Genomic DNA, 21,161 nt, shown 5'->3' with positions numbered 1-21,161 from the left:
TGTTATACTTACCTAAATAACATAATTGTGAAATAAATTTTGGGACAGCCATATGAGTGTAATATACAGGCTTAAAATGGTTTTCAAAGAACTATAAATAGCATCATAATATAATAATACGTGAAAAAAGGAAAACACCATCTTATACCGGTATATAACTGTTTTGTTAAAAAGTGAGTTAGATATAAAAGTCATAGAAGGAAATGTATCAAATACATATTACTTTAGAACTTTAAAAAAAATGTGGTGCCTTTCTGTATATTCCAAATTCTCCTTAGTAATTGTGTTCCTTTAAAGCCAGAAAAATGTTTGATTTTTAAAATTACTGTACATAGATTTTGCCTTAAATGAAGAAAAAGTATGTGTATAACGTTTTGTAGAAAATGTGTATCTATACAGCAGTGAAATAAGACAGAAAGCACTTTTACACCATCTTCTGAGAACCAAATATTTATCATTTTATTAACTTGCAATTTATTTTTTTACAATATGTAAAAAAACAAAGTTTCAATTTCTTGTCTTAAAAATTGCTATTGGGTGGTAAGATGGCTCAGTTGGTTAGAGTGTGAGTTCTCAACAGTAAGGTTGCCGGTTCAATTCCCACATGGGTTGGTGGGTTGTGCCCCCTGCAAGTAAAGGTTGAAAATAGCAACTGGACTTGGAGTTGAGCTGCGCCCTCCACAATTAGATTGAAGGACAATGACTTGGAGCTGATGGGCCCTGGAGAAACACACTGTTCTCCAATATCGAAAAAATAAATTGCTATTGCTTTGAAGAATCACTATAACTATAAAAAGTTGAATACAGTGGTCACATGGCAAATACTGTGGTCATGAAATAACATTTGCTAAATGACATCGCCTATGGGTTAGGCATTGTACTAGACTCCGGGAGACAATAAGGCCATTGATCTCAGAAGACTCACAGCCTACTGGGGAAAACTCAGACAAACAGGAGTTGCAATTCTATATGAAAATGTGATAGAAATATATCCTTGATGCCAGGGATGCACAGAGATGATACTTCCAATTTGACTGAAGAGAATAATAAGAATACTGAGGGAAGTTCTGAGACAGGGTATCTTTCAGCTAAGTTTGAAAGGAAGAATTAGGAGTTTATCTGGAGTCTCATCTTAAACTTCTTATATCCAAAACTGAGATAAAGGAGGGAGAGTGGCAAGTTCATACGACATCTTGATTGAAGCCAAATATCATATCTTTCATCTCTTTATATCTTCAAAGCGCTACAGTGTCTTGTACATAATGGACAATAAATATTTTGTTAATAAATACACTAATGAATGACCTTCTAGGCAGAAGAACAGTATTTACAAAAGAAAATATTTTGGTATAAGACACATTTACGATTAGGTTTGACAGGAAGCAGATGACAGGTGACAAAGGTGCTTCCAAATCCTGCAAATGAACAACTCAAGAAACTTATGCAGAGGAGGGCTGCCTCTTGTCACTCTGATGGCATTGTGGAGGATGGATTGAAATGAAGTGAAACTGAGAAAAGGAAACTCCATTACAAAACTGTTGCAATAATACGTATAAAAATTAATTGGTTCCTGAAATAAAACAATGACTATGGGGGTGAGTGAAAGAAGTTTGATTCAGTAGATATTTAGGATATAGGATTATTAGCATACGTAGTAACTGATTTAATATGAAGGGAGGAGTAGAATTGAGTAGAGGAAGGAATCTAGCAGGACTCTCCTTGAGTGTTTGGATAATTGATGTGTCCATTAATGCAGAAAAGGAATACAGAATAGATCAGTTTAAGGTAAAGATAATGACATCAATTTGGACATAGCAAGTTGAAGGTGTCGGTGGAGAACTCAGATGGAGATGTTCCGTTGGCATTGGAGATATGAGACTGAGGCTTGGGTTCTGGGCTCCTGGAGACAGAGAATTGGGGGTCATCAGCATATAAATAGTTGGAGCCATGGAAAAAGCTATGCAAATCATGCTGTGCTTAGGAATGTAATACATTCAAGAATTCAAAAAGAAAGTCTATGATTGTGGCTTTCTTTTGTGATTTCTAGTGACTTTTTTAATGTAAAATCTTCATTAAAATAGCATAGATTTTAGCATCTCAAATAATTTTAACATAGACTTACTGAACTGAGATTTCGAATTCCATGGATTGTAATACTTGCAATAACTGTGGAATTGCTGCCTAGACCTATCAGTCACTCTTACTTCATGTCTTTTACTTGCCAAAATAAAGAACTGCACATATTCTGCTTGCCAAGGTAAATTAAGTTACATTTTGAAGGTTGTTATGTATTTAATAGCTTGTGCACTATTTAATATGAAAAAACATATGAAGCTTCAATTAACTACTTTTTCTTTCATGTTTTTAAAGTTAAAATTATTATGTTGATTTTTGTTGCGGAACTAATAAATCTTAGAATAACCAGAAAATTAGTCTAATCTTCCTTTCAAATTTACATGATTTTTGTGTTTGTTATGCATTATCCTTAGTACTTTTACAACCTCTCCTGAGAACCAATAATAATTTTATTAATTTTATTAACTTGCAATGTAATTGTTTATAATATGTAAAAAATATCATAAAGTTTTAAATAAAAATTTTTATTAGTCAAACTCCTTCACTCTTTAACGACATAAAACCAAAAACTAAAAAGTTAACTGTAAGGTTAGCTCATTTATGGAGTTATATCATCATCAGACTAGATAAGTATTATTCTAACATGTTTTCTGTTTTTAGTTTTCATATTCAACATCACATCTATAGCATTTTGCATCATTTACCTCATTCATATGTATGATGGAATGAGTTTATGCTATAAATATCAATATTTTAAATAATTCATCAATATCAGTAAGGTTGATTGAAATTGATTATTTGATCTATGATAATACTTAGATATCTTAGTTTAGCATTTTATAGCAAGAAAAATTGACATCTGTTTAGCCAACTAATATTAATACATTTTAATGTAAACAAGCTGATATTTTGTTTAAAAGAAATCCTTCCAAAATAAAAATTAGAGGGAGAATAAATGCAGTAAAAAGGGATAAAAAAGGAACATTGCCAGCATGACTAGTATTTGTATTTCACAATGATTATTTGGAGCATTTCCAGAGAGGACAAGAAGCCACAAAACAAACCAATCCAGACTTAATGTATTCCTAAGTAAATACATTCTTGCATTTACTAATAAACCAAATCAATGCTAAGACGGAAAACTCAAAATAAAAAGTAGGGTATTAATAGATATGAAGGATTGACTTCATCTAACCCAGAATAAGACTATAGAATTTTGTTTTCAGTTTTATTTTGTTCTGTTTTAAATAATTGTTTTAAATTATTTTATTTTATTTTGCTTTATAGTTTAAATGGTTCCTGTGGAAAGAGATAGTGTGTAAAGGTATTTTATACAGTTTTAACAGTACAGTTATTTCCTTCCTGAGAGCTTAATCTTTAAGTCTAGGACTTGAAACTCCACATTGTATAGAAAAAGTTTTCCTTTCCTCTGGGATATTATCAGAGTTTCAGCCAGTGATGCTATCATCACCTTGAGTGATGGTTAATACATTTCATACACTGTGGTTTAAAAAAATTTTTAACTCCTAAGAGATTTTGAAGCTTGGTGAAAAGTATCTGGCTTGATTGACTTTTTTTCTCCCTCTTTCCCATTTCATATGGAGTATGATCAATGTATATGTATGTATTAAAAAGAGCAGAGACAAAAGATTGTGTACATGAATCTTTTAGACAGAAAATTTTGGATATTGATTTTTACCAATATGAAATTAAATATTGATGGAGTTAACACCTATTGTCTTAAACTAGGACCGTTCTGCACCCCCTGTGCTCTAACATGGAAAATACTTTTGTCATATCATTTATCTTCTTTTAATCTGTACTGAGATGTTGAAACACAGCTCTGAGCCCTTTAACAAGTGTACACACCTGCACTGCAAGTATTGTAGTGAAATGTTACTGACAGTGCACTAGGCAGGCCCTGTCTACAGATCCAAAGACGGGCTAGATCCAATTCTGATAAACTAATGATGTGACAACAAAAACAGTTCAGTAAAATGGGGACAGCTGTCCCAGCAGGCATGAATTCAAGGTAGGCATTTATGGAAGAGTTCTTCTAGTGCATGTGTGTAGGAAGGAATACATATTTATCAGTGGCAATCTGTCCTTAATTTTTTTATACCTGTTCTGGGTCATGGAATGCTAACCCCAAATCTTGACAATCTTTGCCACCTATTCTCCCCTACCCCAGCAGTTTTTTTTAAAAAAAGTTTTTATTTAAAACTTTGTGATATATTTTACATATTATAAACAATTATATTGCATATGTGCTTTTGAAAAAGGTAGTAATTCATTATGGTTGTACCTTCTATCCTGTACTAAGAATCAGCACAATATAAAGGGGAGAAGGGATTAATGAAATAATAACATTCAAAAAAATTCCCAGCTATCTATAATACATTTGGTGTAATTAGAGTCTCGTAAAAAAAGAAACATTATGGAATTTCTGAAATACGAAGTGCCCACAATCACTTTGCTAAAAGATAGCGAAAAGCATTTCAGGAAGGGATCCCGGAAAGGGAGAATGAAAGGAAAAGAAACCTTCTATGTCCATACCCAACTGAATCGATTGGCATAAAGAATATAGATTCCAAATTAGATTTTGAAAAAAGGAGAAAAATGAGCCATTGGTACATAAAACAGAAGTCCAAAGGTAAAGACAGTTGCCTTAGAGAGAAGATCACATTCCAGTCGTTTTTTACTGGAAACCAGATCATCACATCAACTTTAAAAATGGTATAGAAAATGCTTAGGAGACCTTTATTTTGTCTTTTGATTCTTCTGTTTTGGGCAACTAAAGCCCTTCTGTAATTGTAGTATTACCATTTCATGATTCCTGGCCTTCTTTCTGTATCCTCTCAGTGTTCCTAAGTAACCACCAAGAATCAAGCCTTTAGGGGTGAGGCTGTGGGTAATTTATGTTTTTTACTAGATGAATGTCTTCTGGCCAAGTTCTGGCTTCAGTGGGTAGGAGCTGCCAGTGCTGTTACTATAGCTGAGAAAGTAATATGTTCATGATAAAAGTATATATCCTTTCCTTCCAGACAGCGTTTATCTATCTTCTTTATGATTCTCTTCTCATTCCAGGAAACTATGGGGGTTCAACCCACATTAAATATTTTTTATTATATCTCAGGTTGTCAGCCAAAACAGCAGTACTAGAAATCTGTGATTGTTAATTTACATCAGGGGTGTCCAAACTGCGGCCCTCGATCTATTTTTTATTGGCCCGCAGCAAATTCCAAAAAACACATTTAGTTTACTTAAATAAACCAGGTGAGGCAATAAGTACTTCACCTCGAGTGAGTGGCCCGGCTGTTTGTGTATTTTACTGAATACGGCCCTTGGTGAAAAACGTTGAAAAAAGTTTGGACACCCCTGATTTACATTATTCTGTAGCATTTTTTTGTTTAGAAGTCATGATTTTATACTTTTTAAAAAACATACCACGTATCGTTTTAAAGTGTATCTGGTAGATATCTGATAATTCCTTTAGGGCAGTGATTCTCAAAACTGGCTAATTGTTCTACTCACCTGGGAAGTTTAAAGAGAAACAGTTTCCAGGGCCTCATCCTGGAATTGAATTAGAATATCTGGAAGCAGGGCTCAAGAATCTATTTTTCCTCAGGCGAGTCTGATGCTCAGTCAGGTTTGGAAAGCACAGATCTGGCTCATTTTCATCACCAATCCAAACCATTTTCTAGATGGAGAAACCAACATCCATGCAAGTATCACAGAAATTGCCCAAGATCTTGAGTGAATGGAGAGCTATCCTGAGCCTTCGTCTGATGTTCTATCTCCAACATTTGTAGATGTCATATGTTTCTAACTAGGGAGCTTTTCTGTACTTTTCTGAACATCACTAAATGTTTTTAGAAGTAACATACATTTATTTGCTGTTAACTATTAGAATGCATTATGCTGCTACTTTTTTATTCATGTCCCTAGCTAATAAAACTTATCACAAACCTAATGATATATTGACAACAATCAACAGTTATAAGGACAACATTGTAAAATACATTTGCCCCTTGAAAAACTTGGGGATGAGGGGCACCTAACCCTGCTCCATCAAAAATCCACGTGTAGCTGTGTCTCCCTCCCAAATTGGTTGTCCCTTGATACCCATGGGGATTAGTGTCAGGAACACTGTGGATACCAAAATATACAAAGCTGAAGTCCCCTATATAAAATAGCCATAGAACAAAGCATGCAGTCAGCCCTTCATATTCGTGGACTCCCAACCAGGGATTGAATACAGTACAGGTATTTATTTAAAAATAAACAAACAAAAAACCGTATATAAGTGGAACCCGCTCAGTCCATACCCGTGTTGTTCCCGGGTAAACTGTTACGTTTAGAATTCTAAAAATTCGCTGTTTTGGATAACCTGGGACACTACTCAGGAAAACATTTTCAATCATTGAATTCAGAAAATGGGGATTATGTCTCTCTCCCTTTCAGATTGTTCAACATCTTTAAATTCATTTCATGTCATGAATTTGTAGGTCCAAATTCAATAAAAACAGACAACCTTCTTCTCTTATTGACATGCTCCTTGTAGCAGCAGTACAATTCATGTTGTACCTGGTGGCATTTGGTTATTTCAGCTGCTAATAGAATCATTTCTAAGACTTTTATGCTAGTTTTATTTTCTCATGGAGAGGCCACTTCTTGGTTTGGTATTCTAATGAAAATGAATAATTTACATTTATAGGATGATCATATGCAAATTTATTTTGAACTATGTACTAGAAGCATTTTGGATATACTCTTTTCATTGTCATGTGGTTTTTCGGTAGTCAAATAGTCAAGAACAGGGAACATCCAGATGCTTTCAGCAAGCCTTTCATGTAAGCTCCTAATTCTTCTATTTTATGCTGTGGGCCATGCTGTTTTACCATGGATTGCGTGGAATCTTATTGTTTGGTGAGCCCAAGCATGTTTGAAAATAAACAAATTAGTGGCATATTTTCCTCTTTAAACTAACTTTAGCATTTCCTATTCCTATTCTGTTAATATTCTTGAAAATCTTATAAATGTTCTTTTCTCTCACAATCCTTTCAGTGGGGTTTCTGCTTTCTATTTCAAAGTAAACCACTGGTAAAGGTTAATTAGAATATTTTACTGTTATTAAAGAAGAAACATGATACTAGAATGCATTAACACAACCTTAAAAGCAAGAGCTAGGTAGTATGGTAATTCCTTGACCATATTCAACATTGGTTATTCCTTAGATGGAGTTTAATTTTCAGTTCTGTGGTATTTAAAGGGTGACAGGAGACTCTGAGAGTTCAGAGTCAAGCCCCCTCATTGATTATTGGGAAGAAAGATGGGTTCAAGTAGAACAGATTAAAAGCACTGGGGTTCCTCATTTGGGAAAGGAGACAGTATGATGCAATATCTATTTTCAGATATACAGAAGATTATACAACTTTGTCAGTCATACAAAGTTGAATAAAAAAGTAATTGTATTAAATTACAGTAAGCAAGTTTGGTTGAAAATTTAAAAAATAATTTTAAATATAGAAAAATGCTAGAATTTACTACAAATCTTTGAAAATTGTATAGACACCTTTACTTGGTTTTAATAGTTTGGTCACTGGCCTTCCCGGAAGATAAGGACTTGTTATGGCAAAGTCTCCTCCTGATTGTGTCTGTGCTATTTTAAGATACCTAAAAGAAGAGTCTTCTAGCCAAAATATATATATTATTTAGATTGTAGGTTAAACTGTTGTACAAGGAGACCCCAAAATATGGTGACTTAAACAAGATAAATTTATTCCTTTGTCATCTAACGTTGTAGAGGTAGGCAGACCTAAGACCAGCACACATCTCCGGGTGCAAAATTCTCACTATCTCCCAGCAGCTAAGGAGAGAGGGGTGGAATGGGTTGGGGGAAGGTGCCTCCTTTGTTTCTAAACATACAACCCAGAAGTTGCATAAAACCCAGAAGCCCACTTTTTGGCCATTAGGTAATCTGAGTTGCATCACACTCCAGGCTGTAAAGAGGCTAAGAAATATAGTTTCCACCTGGGTAGTGATGTGGTTGGCTAAAACTGAGAAAACTTATTATTAAAAAGGAGAGAAAAAGGAAAAAAAATAAAAAAGAGAATGTACATGTAAAAATTTTTTAAGAGAGTAAATCTATGTTAAGTGTTTTTATCATTTTTTGAAAAAAGAGAGATTATTGATAGATAATTAGAATTCTCTGCCATAGCATAAAAAAGTTTTCACTATTTGGACGTAAAAGTAACGTGACATTTTCAGACTATACTGAATTTATTGAATTGCATTTGCATAATATTTACACTTTATCAGATGGAAAAACAAAAAGACCAATAGGCAAACAAACCCTGCGATATATTCAATCTTCCCTAAGAGATAAGCATTTTCTCAGCAGTCCTCAAGATTATATAACATTGCATTAGGATGACCCAAGCCAGTTTGGAGTAGGAGAATAATCATCCTGAGATCCTTTTTCTCTGTTAGAGAACCTAGCACACATTAGACAACTTCCCTCGTCTGTAAAAACATCCTGAAAAGAAAATCTCTAAACCTTTGAAGAAGTAAGCACCAGCCTGGACTTTGAGGAATAGTTCTTGTTAAACAAATCTGTATCAGCAAGGGAGCTGCTATTGCACCTCACTCGAGAATCAGTGTCTTGGCCATAAAAGGAAAGCAGCCCAATATGGTAGCTGTCATGATCATTGCTTAGCACCTACCTGTTGGTGGTGGACTAAAGACTGCCACATATGCCTGAAAAGGAAGGGAGGGAGGGAGGGAGGGAGGGAGGGAGGGGGGGAGGGAGGAAGGAAAGAGAAAGAAACAAGCAAAGGTGAGCATCACAAGCTTTCCAGAAGAGCTATATGGCCACCACTTCATGATGCACATTTCTCCTTCAAGGTCCTCTAAAGGTACATCAGCTTGGTGAGCACTATATTTAAAGCTGAAACCCTAGCTGCAAGAGAATCTGGGGAATGCAGTTTAGCTTTTTAGCCTCAAATGTACAGGAAATAATAGAAGCAATTTAGGGTCCTGTAGTGTTTGCCATGTAGGGCCTCAGGTAGATGTTAATCTGGTTCTTTGCCTTTACAACTGCAAGTGAATGTATGCATTTCTGAAGAGTAGCTATGAAGAGTACCAAAACTATGTCATGTTTAGTTTAGAATGCGGGAAGGTGAAAGTTATTATTCTCGGGAAATATGTCTCCCTGAGCCACTAGTTTATTTAGTGCTTGTAGAAATCTCATTGTTGTGAGAATGAAAATAGTTTAGCTTATACTACTTCTAGAAATAGTTCAGAAATAATTTAGATAGTTAAATGTTGTAATTATCATATAGTTCCAAATTCTTATTTCTATCCATGACCGGACTTTCTTCTTTCTAATAATGCAAGATTATTTTATTGCCAAATAACTAAGAAGTAATAAGGGCATTGAAGTAGCAGATGGATTGCAAAAGCATTCTTTTCATCAAATCATTTCAGGGAAAAGAACCTCTTATTCCCAAAGCAACAAATAGGAACAACACTGAGTAAAAACAAATGGTGAAATATATAATCAAAATTAAAACCACCCCCTGTATCACTCAGATATTGCTGTGTTATCAAAAGCAACAAAATCTCAGTGACATATAATGATAATTATGTATTTCTCTCACACTTATGGGTCAGATGGGGTAACACTAAGGATGCTGGCTAGGTGACTTTACTTATAGGTTGGGTCCAGGTCATTTTACAAGACTGTTGTCCTCCTTGGACCAGCAAGCTAGCCAGGTTATGCACTTCTAAAGGAATGACAAAGGCACAAGAGAGCAAACAGAAACACCAGTTCCTCTTAAGGCCTGAGTTTGAAACTGGCTCACTCTCATTTCAGTTCACATTTTATTGACCAAAGCAACACACATGTTCACATCCAAAAACAAGGGGTAGGAAAGTATACTCTGCCTCTTGTGAAAGGAACTGTAAAGTTACAATGCAAAAGACATTGACCCAGGAAAGGGATGATGAGGAAGCCTAAATTAAAGTCTAAATTATCAAAATATTTTGGGGAATTCTGTGGCACTCTAAATACCTCTGTTTTCTTATTTGTGACTAATAAATTATCATTAAGCCTAGCCACTTTTTACATGCTAGGATGTATAATTAATCTTTATGATTGAGATACATCAATGAAATAAATTTCCCAGCTGTGAGGTAAGAGAGGTGAGGATGGCATACCAGGTAGTTCTCCACACCGCAATTTGGTGAGAATTGTAAGATTTCAGTATTGTCATAGATTTTTAATATTATTATAAAGCAGTTTTTAAAGATATTACTTCATAAATACAAAAGAACTTTGAGAATATTTAGTGTTTACTCACAAGATCAGTCCAGCTTTACATCAACTATTTGTTGTTAGACCTATCACTAATTGTAAAATGGCTATGATAATAGATTTTATTGAACAATTTGGTGCTTCCTAATGAAAGTGGAAACTGAATTTATATGATTCTGTTGACTAATTTTTTTCTGTACTAAACATGGCGAACAAGAATATGGACTAAGAATATTTAACTTAATGTTACTAAAAACTAAAATGTTCTCTCCTGAAGTAAATATGAAACAGTAAGCTTCAAATATGATTCTGAGTGAATTAAATAAGATTTAAAAAAATTGAGATATAATTGACATATGGCATTATATTTGTTTCAGGTGTAGAACATAATGATTCAATCTTTGTATATATTGTGAAATGATCACCACAATAACTGTAGTTATCCATCACCACAGGTAGTTACACTTTTTTTCTTGTGATAAGAACGTTTGTTAATATTTACCCTCTTAACAACTTTCAAATGTACAATACAGTATTATTAACTATAGTTACCATGCTGTACATTATATCCCCTGGACTTATTTATTTTATAATTTGGAAGTTTATACTTTTTGACCCCCTTCACCCATTTTCTCCTCCCCCCATACCCCACCTCTGGCAAACATCAATTTGTTCTCTGTGTCTATGAGTTTGTTGTTTTTATATATTCCACATGTAAGTGAGGTCATATGGTATTTGTCTTTCTCTGACTTATTTCACTTAGCATAATACCCTCAAGGTCCGTGCATGTTGTCACAAATGGCAAGTTTTCTTATTTTTTATGGCTGAATAATGTTCAGTGATACATACATATATATGCATATATCTGTATCACATTTTCTTTGTCCATTCGTCCATCAGTGGACTCTTAGTTTCCTTCCATGTCTTGACTATTGTAAATAATGCTGCAATAAACGTGGGGGTGCACACGTCCTTTTTAATTAGTATTAAATAAGATTATTTTTCACAATGTCTCAGATGCAGTATATTTTGATTTGCAAGAAAGAAAAAGTGCAATAATAATCTTTTAGAACTTAGAAATGACTAATGGTGAATTCAATTTTTAGTAAGCTGTTTGCTATAATGTCATGCTCATAATAGAAAGTGGTAGTAGAGAAATAGCACTTTATAGCAAACTACAAGAAAATGCACCAAAATTACAAGTGCTGGAATTATTATTTCTTCTTCACAATAATTTGAATTACAACAACTAACATTGAGCTCTTGTTAAAAATTGGGTACAGTTCCAAGTGCTTTAGGTATATTATTTAATTTAATCCACAAACAAGCTGATGAGGTTGAAATTCTTGTCCTTATTTTACAGATGAAACATTACAAAGAGGTTTGTATGTTTCAAGTTATCTGTAATTCACATATATTGCTTTCAAAAACAGAAATAAAATGACAGTAACCTTTTTTAAGTAAGACAATTGTCTATCTTTATGATTAACAATTTGCAAACAATCTGTCATATACTATTTATAAAACTTTTTTTCCAGGGCTGTCCTGTGTCTGTTATTCAAAAGACTGAGTTCCAGTACCTGCCTTGGGCAAGTTGCTTAATATCTCAGAGCCTCTGTTTCCTCATGCAAAATGACTAATTATAATTGCCCTACTTTTCAAAATTGTTGAGGAGAATAAATTAAATATGTGAAAACCACTTAATAAGTCATAAAGTACCATTTAAAGTTAGGCAGGGATTTATTATATAATCAAAATCTTAAAAATTTGCAACTAGAATATTATAATTAGATGTTTCCTAGATAACACATGGCACATTCATAATCAAAACACCCCAAAAAACTTTAATAAAAAAAATAAAAATAAAAATATATAAAGCTAATACTTATTTAGAAAAATCAAACTATAATATAAATATGGCATCAAGTTCCATTCTTAGTTAATGGTGCATAATTTGGCAGTGCTGCTGCTGAAGCCAACTCTACATTCTAAGACACTGTTATAGTAACACAAATAATGTTTAGTAAACAATACCTTTACTTACATGGCATTTTGTATTACCATTTGTTAATGACAGTTTCTCAGAAAGATATGTAGAATTAGGATTTTTAATATTAAATAATAGTCAAGTAAAGAATTAATTTTATTCACTGTTATCTCTCCATTGTCTAGAACATTGTCTAAGGCATAAATATTTGTCAAAAGAATGAATGAAATTATACTCTGATAACTGGAGAAAGACTTTAAGAACAGCTGTAACACCAAACTGTTAAACATAAATACTGGTAATATGGGTAATATTTTGAAATTTCTTTGACTCACATATGTCTGGCTGATTTGTCATTTCTTCTTCTTTGCTTTACCTAGGGACGTGCTGCTTTAACAAAAGAGAAAGTGGAATTTGCCCATGAACATGAAGAAATGAAGAACCTAAAAGACATTGTTCGAGAAATAAAACCAACAGCTCTCATAGGTAAACTTCTCCATCCCATAAATCCTTCTGACCCCACTTTTGCCTGATTTGTTTTCTTACTCCTGATTTTTGAGGCATAATCTAGGCCTCCTGGAATTCTACCCTTTGGAACTAACGAACAAAATTGCTCATTCACTGAAGCAACAGTACCCCATAGACACCTAGATTTGTAAATTCATGGTGTCTTCTTAGTCTTACTGATCCTAGCTGAAGTGTGTGGCCCCCTCTGCTAACTCTGTCAACCTGTTTATTAATATCCTGCATATTCAGTAGTTTTCCAGGCTTGATTGCTCCAAATAGACAGTGGTTCTCAAATGGGTGTGATTTTGCACCCAAGAAAATATTTGGCAATGCCTGGAGACATTTTTGGTTGTCACAACTGAGAGGAGAGGGGGAGGTTAGGGTACTGACATCTCGTGAGTAGAGACTAGGGATGCTGCTCAACATCCTACAATGCACAGGAAAGCCCCCCACATCAAGGAATTATCCAACCCAAAATGTTAATAGTGCCCAGGTTGAGAAGCACTGCACTAGACTCTCCTTGAAGACAGGGACCATGTTTCACACATCTTTATATTGCTCATAGCACTTAACACAGTAGCTTTACACATTGCATGTGCACAGAAAAATGTTTGTGATGGTCAAGTTTAGTGTGGCTGAAAATAACTCAAAGTAAGTACTGAAACTTTATCTCTTATTTTTTGTGTACATAATGTCAGCCCTTCCATTGTATTATACTCCATTTCTAGAAGCTCCTGTGAAACAGATGACAATATTAAGAATAATGACAACCATAATAAAACACAAATACTTATTCCATGACAGGAACTGTAGTAGCCTTTATTGTCTTTTTATAAAATATGTTCTATCAGGAATCTTGCATTTTTTTCATTTCCATTATACAAATTGCTTTATTCTTCTGTTAAAATTCTTTCAATGTGTCATACTTCAATTTTAAATTGAATTGGATGATTGTCTTAAATGTAAGCAGTGGTTTATAAAACATAGTTATAGCCTTAGAGAATGAAATATCCTCAGAATTTTTTATAGAGAGATAATATGTATTCGACACATTTTAATTTCCTGTTATAGATGCCTGTAATCAAAATGCCTAGTGATTGGTCAACAACTCAATGTAGTATGAGTCAAAAGTTAAATCTGTGATTTTTTTTGATAGATAATTGTAGATTTGTAGCCCTAAAGATTGTTGGCATTAGCAAACTTACCTTTTTTGTCACTTTAATATAAATATTCTATATTTTGTCCAGAGTCTATTAGAAAATGACCTGGCATCTCATTGTTTTGGGGGCATGGGTTTCTTGGATTAATTAAGCAATGATAGTCCTACTCACTGTTTCTCATTTCTGCATTAGGAGTTGCTGCAATTGGTGGTGCATTCTCAGAACAAATTCTCAAAGATATGGCCGCCTTCAATGAACGGCCGATTATTTTTGCTTTGAGTAATCCAACCAGCAAAGCAGAATGTACTGCAGAGCAATGCTATAAACTAACTGAGGTAAAGCAAAATATAACTGATATTTTAATAATAGAATTTTGATTTAATATAGGGAAGCCTATGATATCGAAGGTGCTTACCAAACTTAACTTTTACAAATTATACAACCGAGATTGAGAGAAAAATGAGCAGTCAGAAGAGATAAGAACTATTTCCTATTCTAGAATGTTGTTGTAAAAATCCTCTTTTTCAGTAAAACAAAATAAACTCTGTAATGTTTTATTGATAATTTTCCTTAAGTGATTTGGAATTATCTAAGATTTAAACATAAAAGTTACAAAAGAGAAAGCTTGATTCTAGATGCTTATTAAAATAACTTGTAACTAGCTAGTCCCAAACATTGAAGCATACAGTATAAAAACCACAATCTTATTTTTGCTTTGCTAAATCCTGGGTTTGGATTTTGACGCCATGGGTGGAGCATTTGGGCAGCCATTTTGACATCCAGCCAGGATGGGATAGGAGTCCTCAAAGTTTCAATACTTTACTGTTTCCAAAAAATAACTTATTTATACCGTGTTTCCCAGAAAATAAGACCTAGCCAGACCATCAGCTCTAATAACTCTTTTGGAGCAAAAATTAATATAATATAATTTTTCCATATCTTATATTAAAATAAGACCAGGTCTGATATTATATAATTATATATTATAAGACTGGGTATAATATAATATAATATAATACCAGGTATAATATAATATAATATAATACTGGGCCTTATGTTAATTTTTGCTCCAACGGACGCATTAGAGCTGATGGTCTGGCTAGGTCTCATTTTCGGGGAAACACAGTACTATGTTTGTATTAATATGTATTTGACTGATATGTTGACAAGAGCTTTTTTTCCCTTCAAAGACTTGAAAATGTCATTACAATAAAATAGGGGTTGAGTCATATACACCTAATACTTATTTTGGAAATAAATCCAAAATAAACTAGAAAAGGTAAACATGACACAAAGTTATGTTACTGCACAAATCAGAACTTTATGGCTACACTTCTTTAATATTATACACTTATTATATGCTCATTACTAGAATTAATGAAATTTTGGCGAGGAACTACTCCATTGTTCATCTCTATTATTTGGGATGGCATCAATGTCCTCAATAATTTAAATTTTTATCTTATCTCTAGATTGGGGAATTTTCCCCATCAGTAGTCCTTAAATCCTTAAAGGAGGAAAAAAACCCTCTGAGCCATAATAAAATTTTAGCATGGTACGTTGAATGTAGTAGGCACATAATAAATAAATGTTGAAGTGATTGTTTTGCTTTGCTATATCTCAGTAGGCCTCAAGAGTTGATGGACTCATTTGTAAAAGACATAAACAAAATAAGCTAAATTTATATCTTTGTAATTTTAAGTTTGAATGCATCTGATATAAATGGCCTAAACTTTTTCTTGTGATCTTGCCTAATGTTCTGTGTTGTTATACATCAAATTGTAAGTCATTTTGAGGCTGAAAATGTAAACACTATTTCAGCCAAAAGATTACAGAACAGGAAAAGATCTACCTGTTGATGTGAGTCTCCATTGATGTAGGCACAAGGGAAAAGTCATGAGGAAAGGTTAAAAATACAAAAGAACACTGAACCACAAAAAAGTATAATTATGCCAAAGATGGTATAGTGAGATTTCCTTCTCCATATTGACAATTCATATATATGAGAGTATTTAATGCCATTCCTCCAAAAATATGATGATTATAGAATGATGGGCAGGAGTGGGAGTGAAGGAGAGGAGGGAGATAAACAAGCGTAAATACGATGTTGCAGGTCTCTTTCTCAAAGATAAATGATCAAACTATATATATGTATATATAATATATATCAAATAATAATTTAGTTACATTAGAAAGTTGCTTGTAATAAAACATTTCATCTGCTAAACAAAGCTGAAGGTATCAGACTTGTCTGAAAATAAAACCTAATTTTGTGTAAAACGTAAGTGTCTTATAGACACTTAGAAGAGAATTTTAATGTTCTTTCTCACCTATTTTTACCTTTTTTATATCCTGAATAAGGTTGAATCATATTATACAACTTTACCTTTATACAAAAGGTATACTATATTTGTTAGAAATGAATAAGTTAATATTATTAATATCATAATGGATTTACTCTAGATGTAAGAGGGATGAAAGTTATAACACAGACTATCACCATTTAAACTATTCTTTGGGGATTTGGTGCCTTAGAGTTTTCAAATGCATTTCTTAGACTGCGATGCCATATTTGTTGAGGGTTTCCTATTCCTATTTTAGAAGGAATGCTGTCCACTCTATCTCCACCTTCACCCTCACCCTCACAGATCACACAGATGCTTCCCTTTTGATCAGCAGTATGGAATCTAACAGGCCCCAGTTAGTGCCATCTTAAGGCATGTCATACACGAGATTCCTCAAAAACATTATGACAAAATATTAAGACTAGGAAAAAAATAAAGGCAGTTTTTGAAAATTATTGAAAATTTAATCTTATTTGCTAATCCCACTTGTTCTAATGAGTTTGTTTCCTATATGATTTTCCATATAATTATTTGCAATATAGAAATGTATAAATTTTTTCCCAGTGATTATGTTGAAATGTGTTGATCCCTAAACTGTAACCTAAAATGTCATTCTTTCCAATACTCTAATCTATTGTTTTTATTTTCAGAAGTCTATAATTGGAAGCCTATATGGAAATGGTTGATAGGCCTATAGGTTGGGCGGCTGCAGAGAATAGAGAGGTGGTCTTGGTGTATCCCGTGCTTTGTACACTCCTCGTAGAGAGGAAGACAGAGAACAGTCATAATCACCCATTGCAGAGCTTATTATATTATATACTGCCAGCATCATATTATAAAAGCTTGCCCGGACTTAGTAGGGAGTTAATAAAAAATTAGAGTTCTTCCTAAATACTCACATGGGGTAGTTCTGTTACAATACATTTGTTATATGTATCTTGCTTCTTTTTAAAACTGTGTGTCTGTGTTGTAGGGGCGTGCAGTTTTTGCCAGTGGCAGTCCTTTTGATCCAGTCACTCTTCCCAATGGACGGACCCTGTATCCTGGCCAAGGCAACAATTCCTATGTGTTTCCCGGAGTTGCTCTTGGTGTAGTGGCGTGTGGGCTGAGGCACATCACAGATAAGACTTTTCTCACTACTGCTGAGGTATCATAAAATAAGTTCGCCAGGGCTATAAAAGACCAAATTATCTCAGTGTAGGTTGTCGAATGTTTTATGTATCTATTAGATTGGTGCAAAAGTAATTGAGGTTTTTTGCAATTTTTTAATCCACAATTACTTTTGTACCAACCTAACAGCATCCTAGCTCACTTCCAAGGTGAGGTATAGCTGAAGAAGAGAAAATATTTCCCAGTGGAGAGTAAGGGGTGAGTAGCAGGTCTGTATTGAGTCACTAGTTAAAGATTGTTCTTCAGTAGCCAGCAAAGGAATTGGATTCTGATTTTTTAAGAAGAACCCTTTTTTTATTTTCACACTTCCAATCAAATTATGTGACAGTAACGAGACAATTAAAAATTTTGTTTCCAGTTCATAGGTTAAGTGGTAAACATTATATTTCTCCATGAAGAACTTTTCTAAATAATGGCATATTGAAGATTTAAAATGAAAGCCTGATTTAGTATAGTGAAGAACTGTTTATCATTTTCAGTTCAGTGTAGAAAACATAAAATACTCTAGTATTTTAAGCAGAAAGGAAATTAAAACAGAGAATTAGGTGTTTACAAGGTCATTAAGAGGACTTTGGGTTCTTAGTGTGGGCCTTTGGGAAAGATTCTCAGAACATCACATGACAGACCCATTAAGGAGACTCTGCTCAGCTACTGTTCTGACTATGGAAGATCTGAAATTTTACACTATTTGCAAGCTCACAAGTTAGCCTGCCACAGTTCCATAAATGCTGGCAAAAGACACAAACTCTCAGAGACAAAGGACTTCATTACTTATGGCACAAGAGGTAACATGAACTTCAGGTTCCCATCATTTCCCCTTGCTCCCCAAGTCTCAGGGGGATGGCACATGACTGGACGTGCATTTGTAAAATCATGAGCTTTTAATAATCAGGATATTCATTTGGTTGCTATCACCTTTGAAATTGATGCAATTCATGAATGAGAAATCTGAGTGAATTTCGTCTCTTAAAATTAAACCACTATTACAACATTATAATTGAACTGAACCAAATAATGGTTTAGTAATATTTAAATATTTCATAATGCAAACATGCTATTCTTTCTATTGTGAGGAGGAAGTGGACAAAGATTCCGGTGTTATTGATGTGATCTAAAGGAGTATATATAGTCCCAATGCTTAGTATTTGGCATCAGTCTGTGTGAACAGATGTCGTGTTCTGCTCCTTTCTTTTTTGTCACTGCATTAAAAACATGATGTCACTGCATTAAAAACTCTGATGTCTCAGAGTTTCTTTAACTCAAAAAATGTTTCTAAGTATATGTAGATGTCTAATTACTAAAAGAGCTTTTCACAGGTGTTACATTAAGGAAAATGTTACCATTTTATAGCGGACATATATCTTTTATTGCAGACATATGATAAGAAAAAATGATCTTTTACTCACAGTAGCCAGTGTTTTCTTTCCTAAATAACTCCAGCACCCTCTAGTGACAAATTTCAAAAAAAAAAAAAAAAATTCTTTCCATTTACTCTCCAGGAAAAGTAATACCAAAAAACTTTAAGAAAGAATAAGTATAACATATTAATGTCAGTAGTGTTAGTCTTGTCATAGGTAGTTATCTCTCCGGCTAAATTTTTGGCTTTTCCACTGGTTTTTCTCTTAGGCTTCAATACAATATTCCTGTTTTTCTTACCACTTTATTGTTTTCATTGTCTCATTTTCATGTCCCTTTTAATTATGAGCTTTTTTCTAGCATTCATGTTTGTTTGTTTTCTTCCTTTTTTTTCTTTTTCCTTTTCTTTCAGAGATCTCATCTATTCTCTTGTTTCCATTGTCTTATTTCTAAAAATGGCCAAATCTTTGTACCTCTGTTATCATCTTTACCATATCTCATTACCTAATGGATATTTCCACAGAAATGCCCTGATCTTTCCTTAAACACAAGATATATAAAACCATACTTTTCATCTTCTCTCACCCTCAATGTTTGCATTTCTGTTAGTGACACCCCCTTTCTAAACCTGCACCGAAGCTTAGAAGATGGACGTTCTTTTCATTCTTACCCATCCGAAAGCCTTCAAACTCACCATGCATACATACACATATGTAAGTGCTCTCTCTGTTATTTTGCTTGGAAAACTCTGAAAACTGTTACCCACCTCTCTAAGCTCAGGTCATTGCTTAAGTCCCACTTTGTCCTTGAATCCTTTTGTGATTACTCTGGCTCATCTTGATCTTTCTCCTTAGCCATGGCTGTCTTCATCAAACACATCGACATTCAATTTCATTCCTAGTTTATTATGCTCTTCATGTTTTAAACAATTAAGTGGTGCCTTATAATTAAATTGTAATTAATCTTTTTTTAAAAACAGAGTCTTCCATATACTTCTTTCACAATTCTAGTTGCACCTAGCATAATGCTAAAGCGCACAGCAGAAAAGTAGTAAATGCTTATTGAATTGACTTAAATAGAAGTAATCATATATCTTAGCAAGAAGAATAAATACCATACCGCAGACATTCACTGCTGGAGGGCCCCAAAAACAAGAAAGTCCGTTTTGTCTAGATCATATTTTGTAGTTAACAACAAAAGTAACATGTAGGAGATCTAGGTGAATTTTTTGTTCACTCCAAATTTAATAACTGTTAGGATTATTATAAAAATATTAGTTGGCTACCTTATGGAATCAGGACTCTCATGGATTGGCACCAATCCCAAAGACTATTTCTGGACATTTTAACATATTAGTTTACTAGCTTTTTGATTTAGGGGCAAGTTATGTAACCCATCAACTTCAAATTGTTTTCAGTGGTTTATCTAAGATTATATATGTATATTGCTCCTATCACTTTTGGCTCTCCTGGTCCTCTGGACCGTCTTCTGGACTTCTGATGAAAGCGCCCAACGCTCCCCTGGGTCAGCCCTCCTGGCCCCGCGTGGTTGCACGGCACCTTGGGAACAGACTCCTCCCCTTTTGCCACATCTGCGAGGCAAACCGTAGCTTCCTATCCCTCTGCCACTCCTCCTGAGTCTCCTGATTTGTGTCCTTTCTTTTCCCTCAACCCACCGCTTCCTGATTTCTCCCAGAGATGATCACAGTAGACAATAGCATCTGGAGGAAACTTTGATTCTTGAAGTGACTGGATAACTGAAAATCCTGCTACCATAACGTTTTCAAAATGGAACAGAGAGATTCTTTGAAAGCAACCTGAATGCAGTTAGAGAGAGATACCAATGGCATTTCAAAAGCAGCAAATAGTTTTGAGAGAATGAGCCAATACTCATCCATCTTCTGACTTTCCCCCGGTCTCTTTAAAATGATATTTGTGTTCTAGGGGAAAAAAACAATGATTTTGAATACCAGCAATGTGACAGCGGTGATAGGAGCAATATACATATAATCTCATATAAACCACTGAAAAAATTTGAAGTTGATGGGTTACATAACTTGCCTCCAAATAAAAAAGCTAATAAACTAATGTGTTGTAGAACTAGATCTGATCCCAAAAGCTATTTTACTTCTACTCTGCCATGCTGGCTGCCTATCTGTTCTTTTTAAAATGAAATAGCTAAGATTTATTGTACACTTATTTTCCCAGACAATGTGGTAAGTTCTTTACTGGCGTTTACTTCAT

The 21,161-nt window shown here is 34.1% G+C and overlaps 1 protein-coding gene across 1 annotated transcript in view; it reads left to right on the top strand.

Annotated features, from left to right (window-relative positions):
* Nucleotides 1–21,161, top strand: part of ME1 (malic enzyme 1) — a 175,659-nt gene that overhangs the window by 146,734 nt on the left and 7,764 nt on the right. The window contains exons 10-12 of the mRNA XM_019729541.2: nucleotides 12,761–12,866; nucleotides 14,240–14,382; nucleotides 17,366–17,539. Of these exons, the coding sequence (XP_019585100.1) occupies nucleotides 12,761–12,866; nucleotides 14,240–14,382; nucleotides 17,366–17,539 (423 nt within the window). The remainder of the gene's footprint in view (nucleotides 1–12,760; nucleotides 12,867–14,239; nucleotides 14,383–17,365; nucleotides 17,540–21,161) is intronic.

Source organism: Rhinolophus sinicus, linkage group LG05 (assembly GCF_036562045.2).
Source record: "Rhinolophus sinicus isolate RSC01 linkage group LG05, ASM3656204v1, whole genome shotgun sequence".
Taxonomy (NCBI): Eukaryota; Metazoa; Chordata; class Mammalia; order Chiroptera; family Rhinolophidae; genus Rhinolophus; species Rhinolophus sinicus.
Note: the sequence above shows the minus strand (reverse complement) of the source record. Positions and strands in the feature narration are given on the sequence as shown.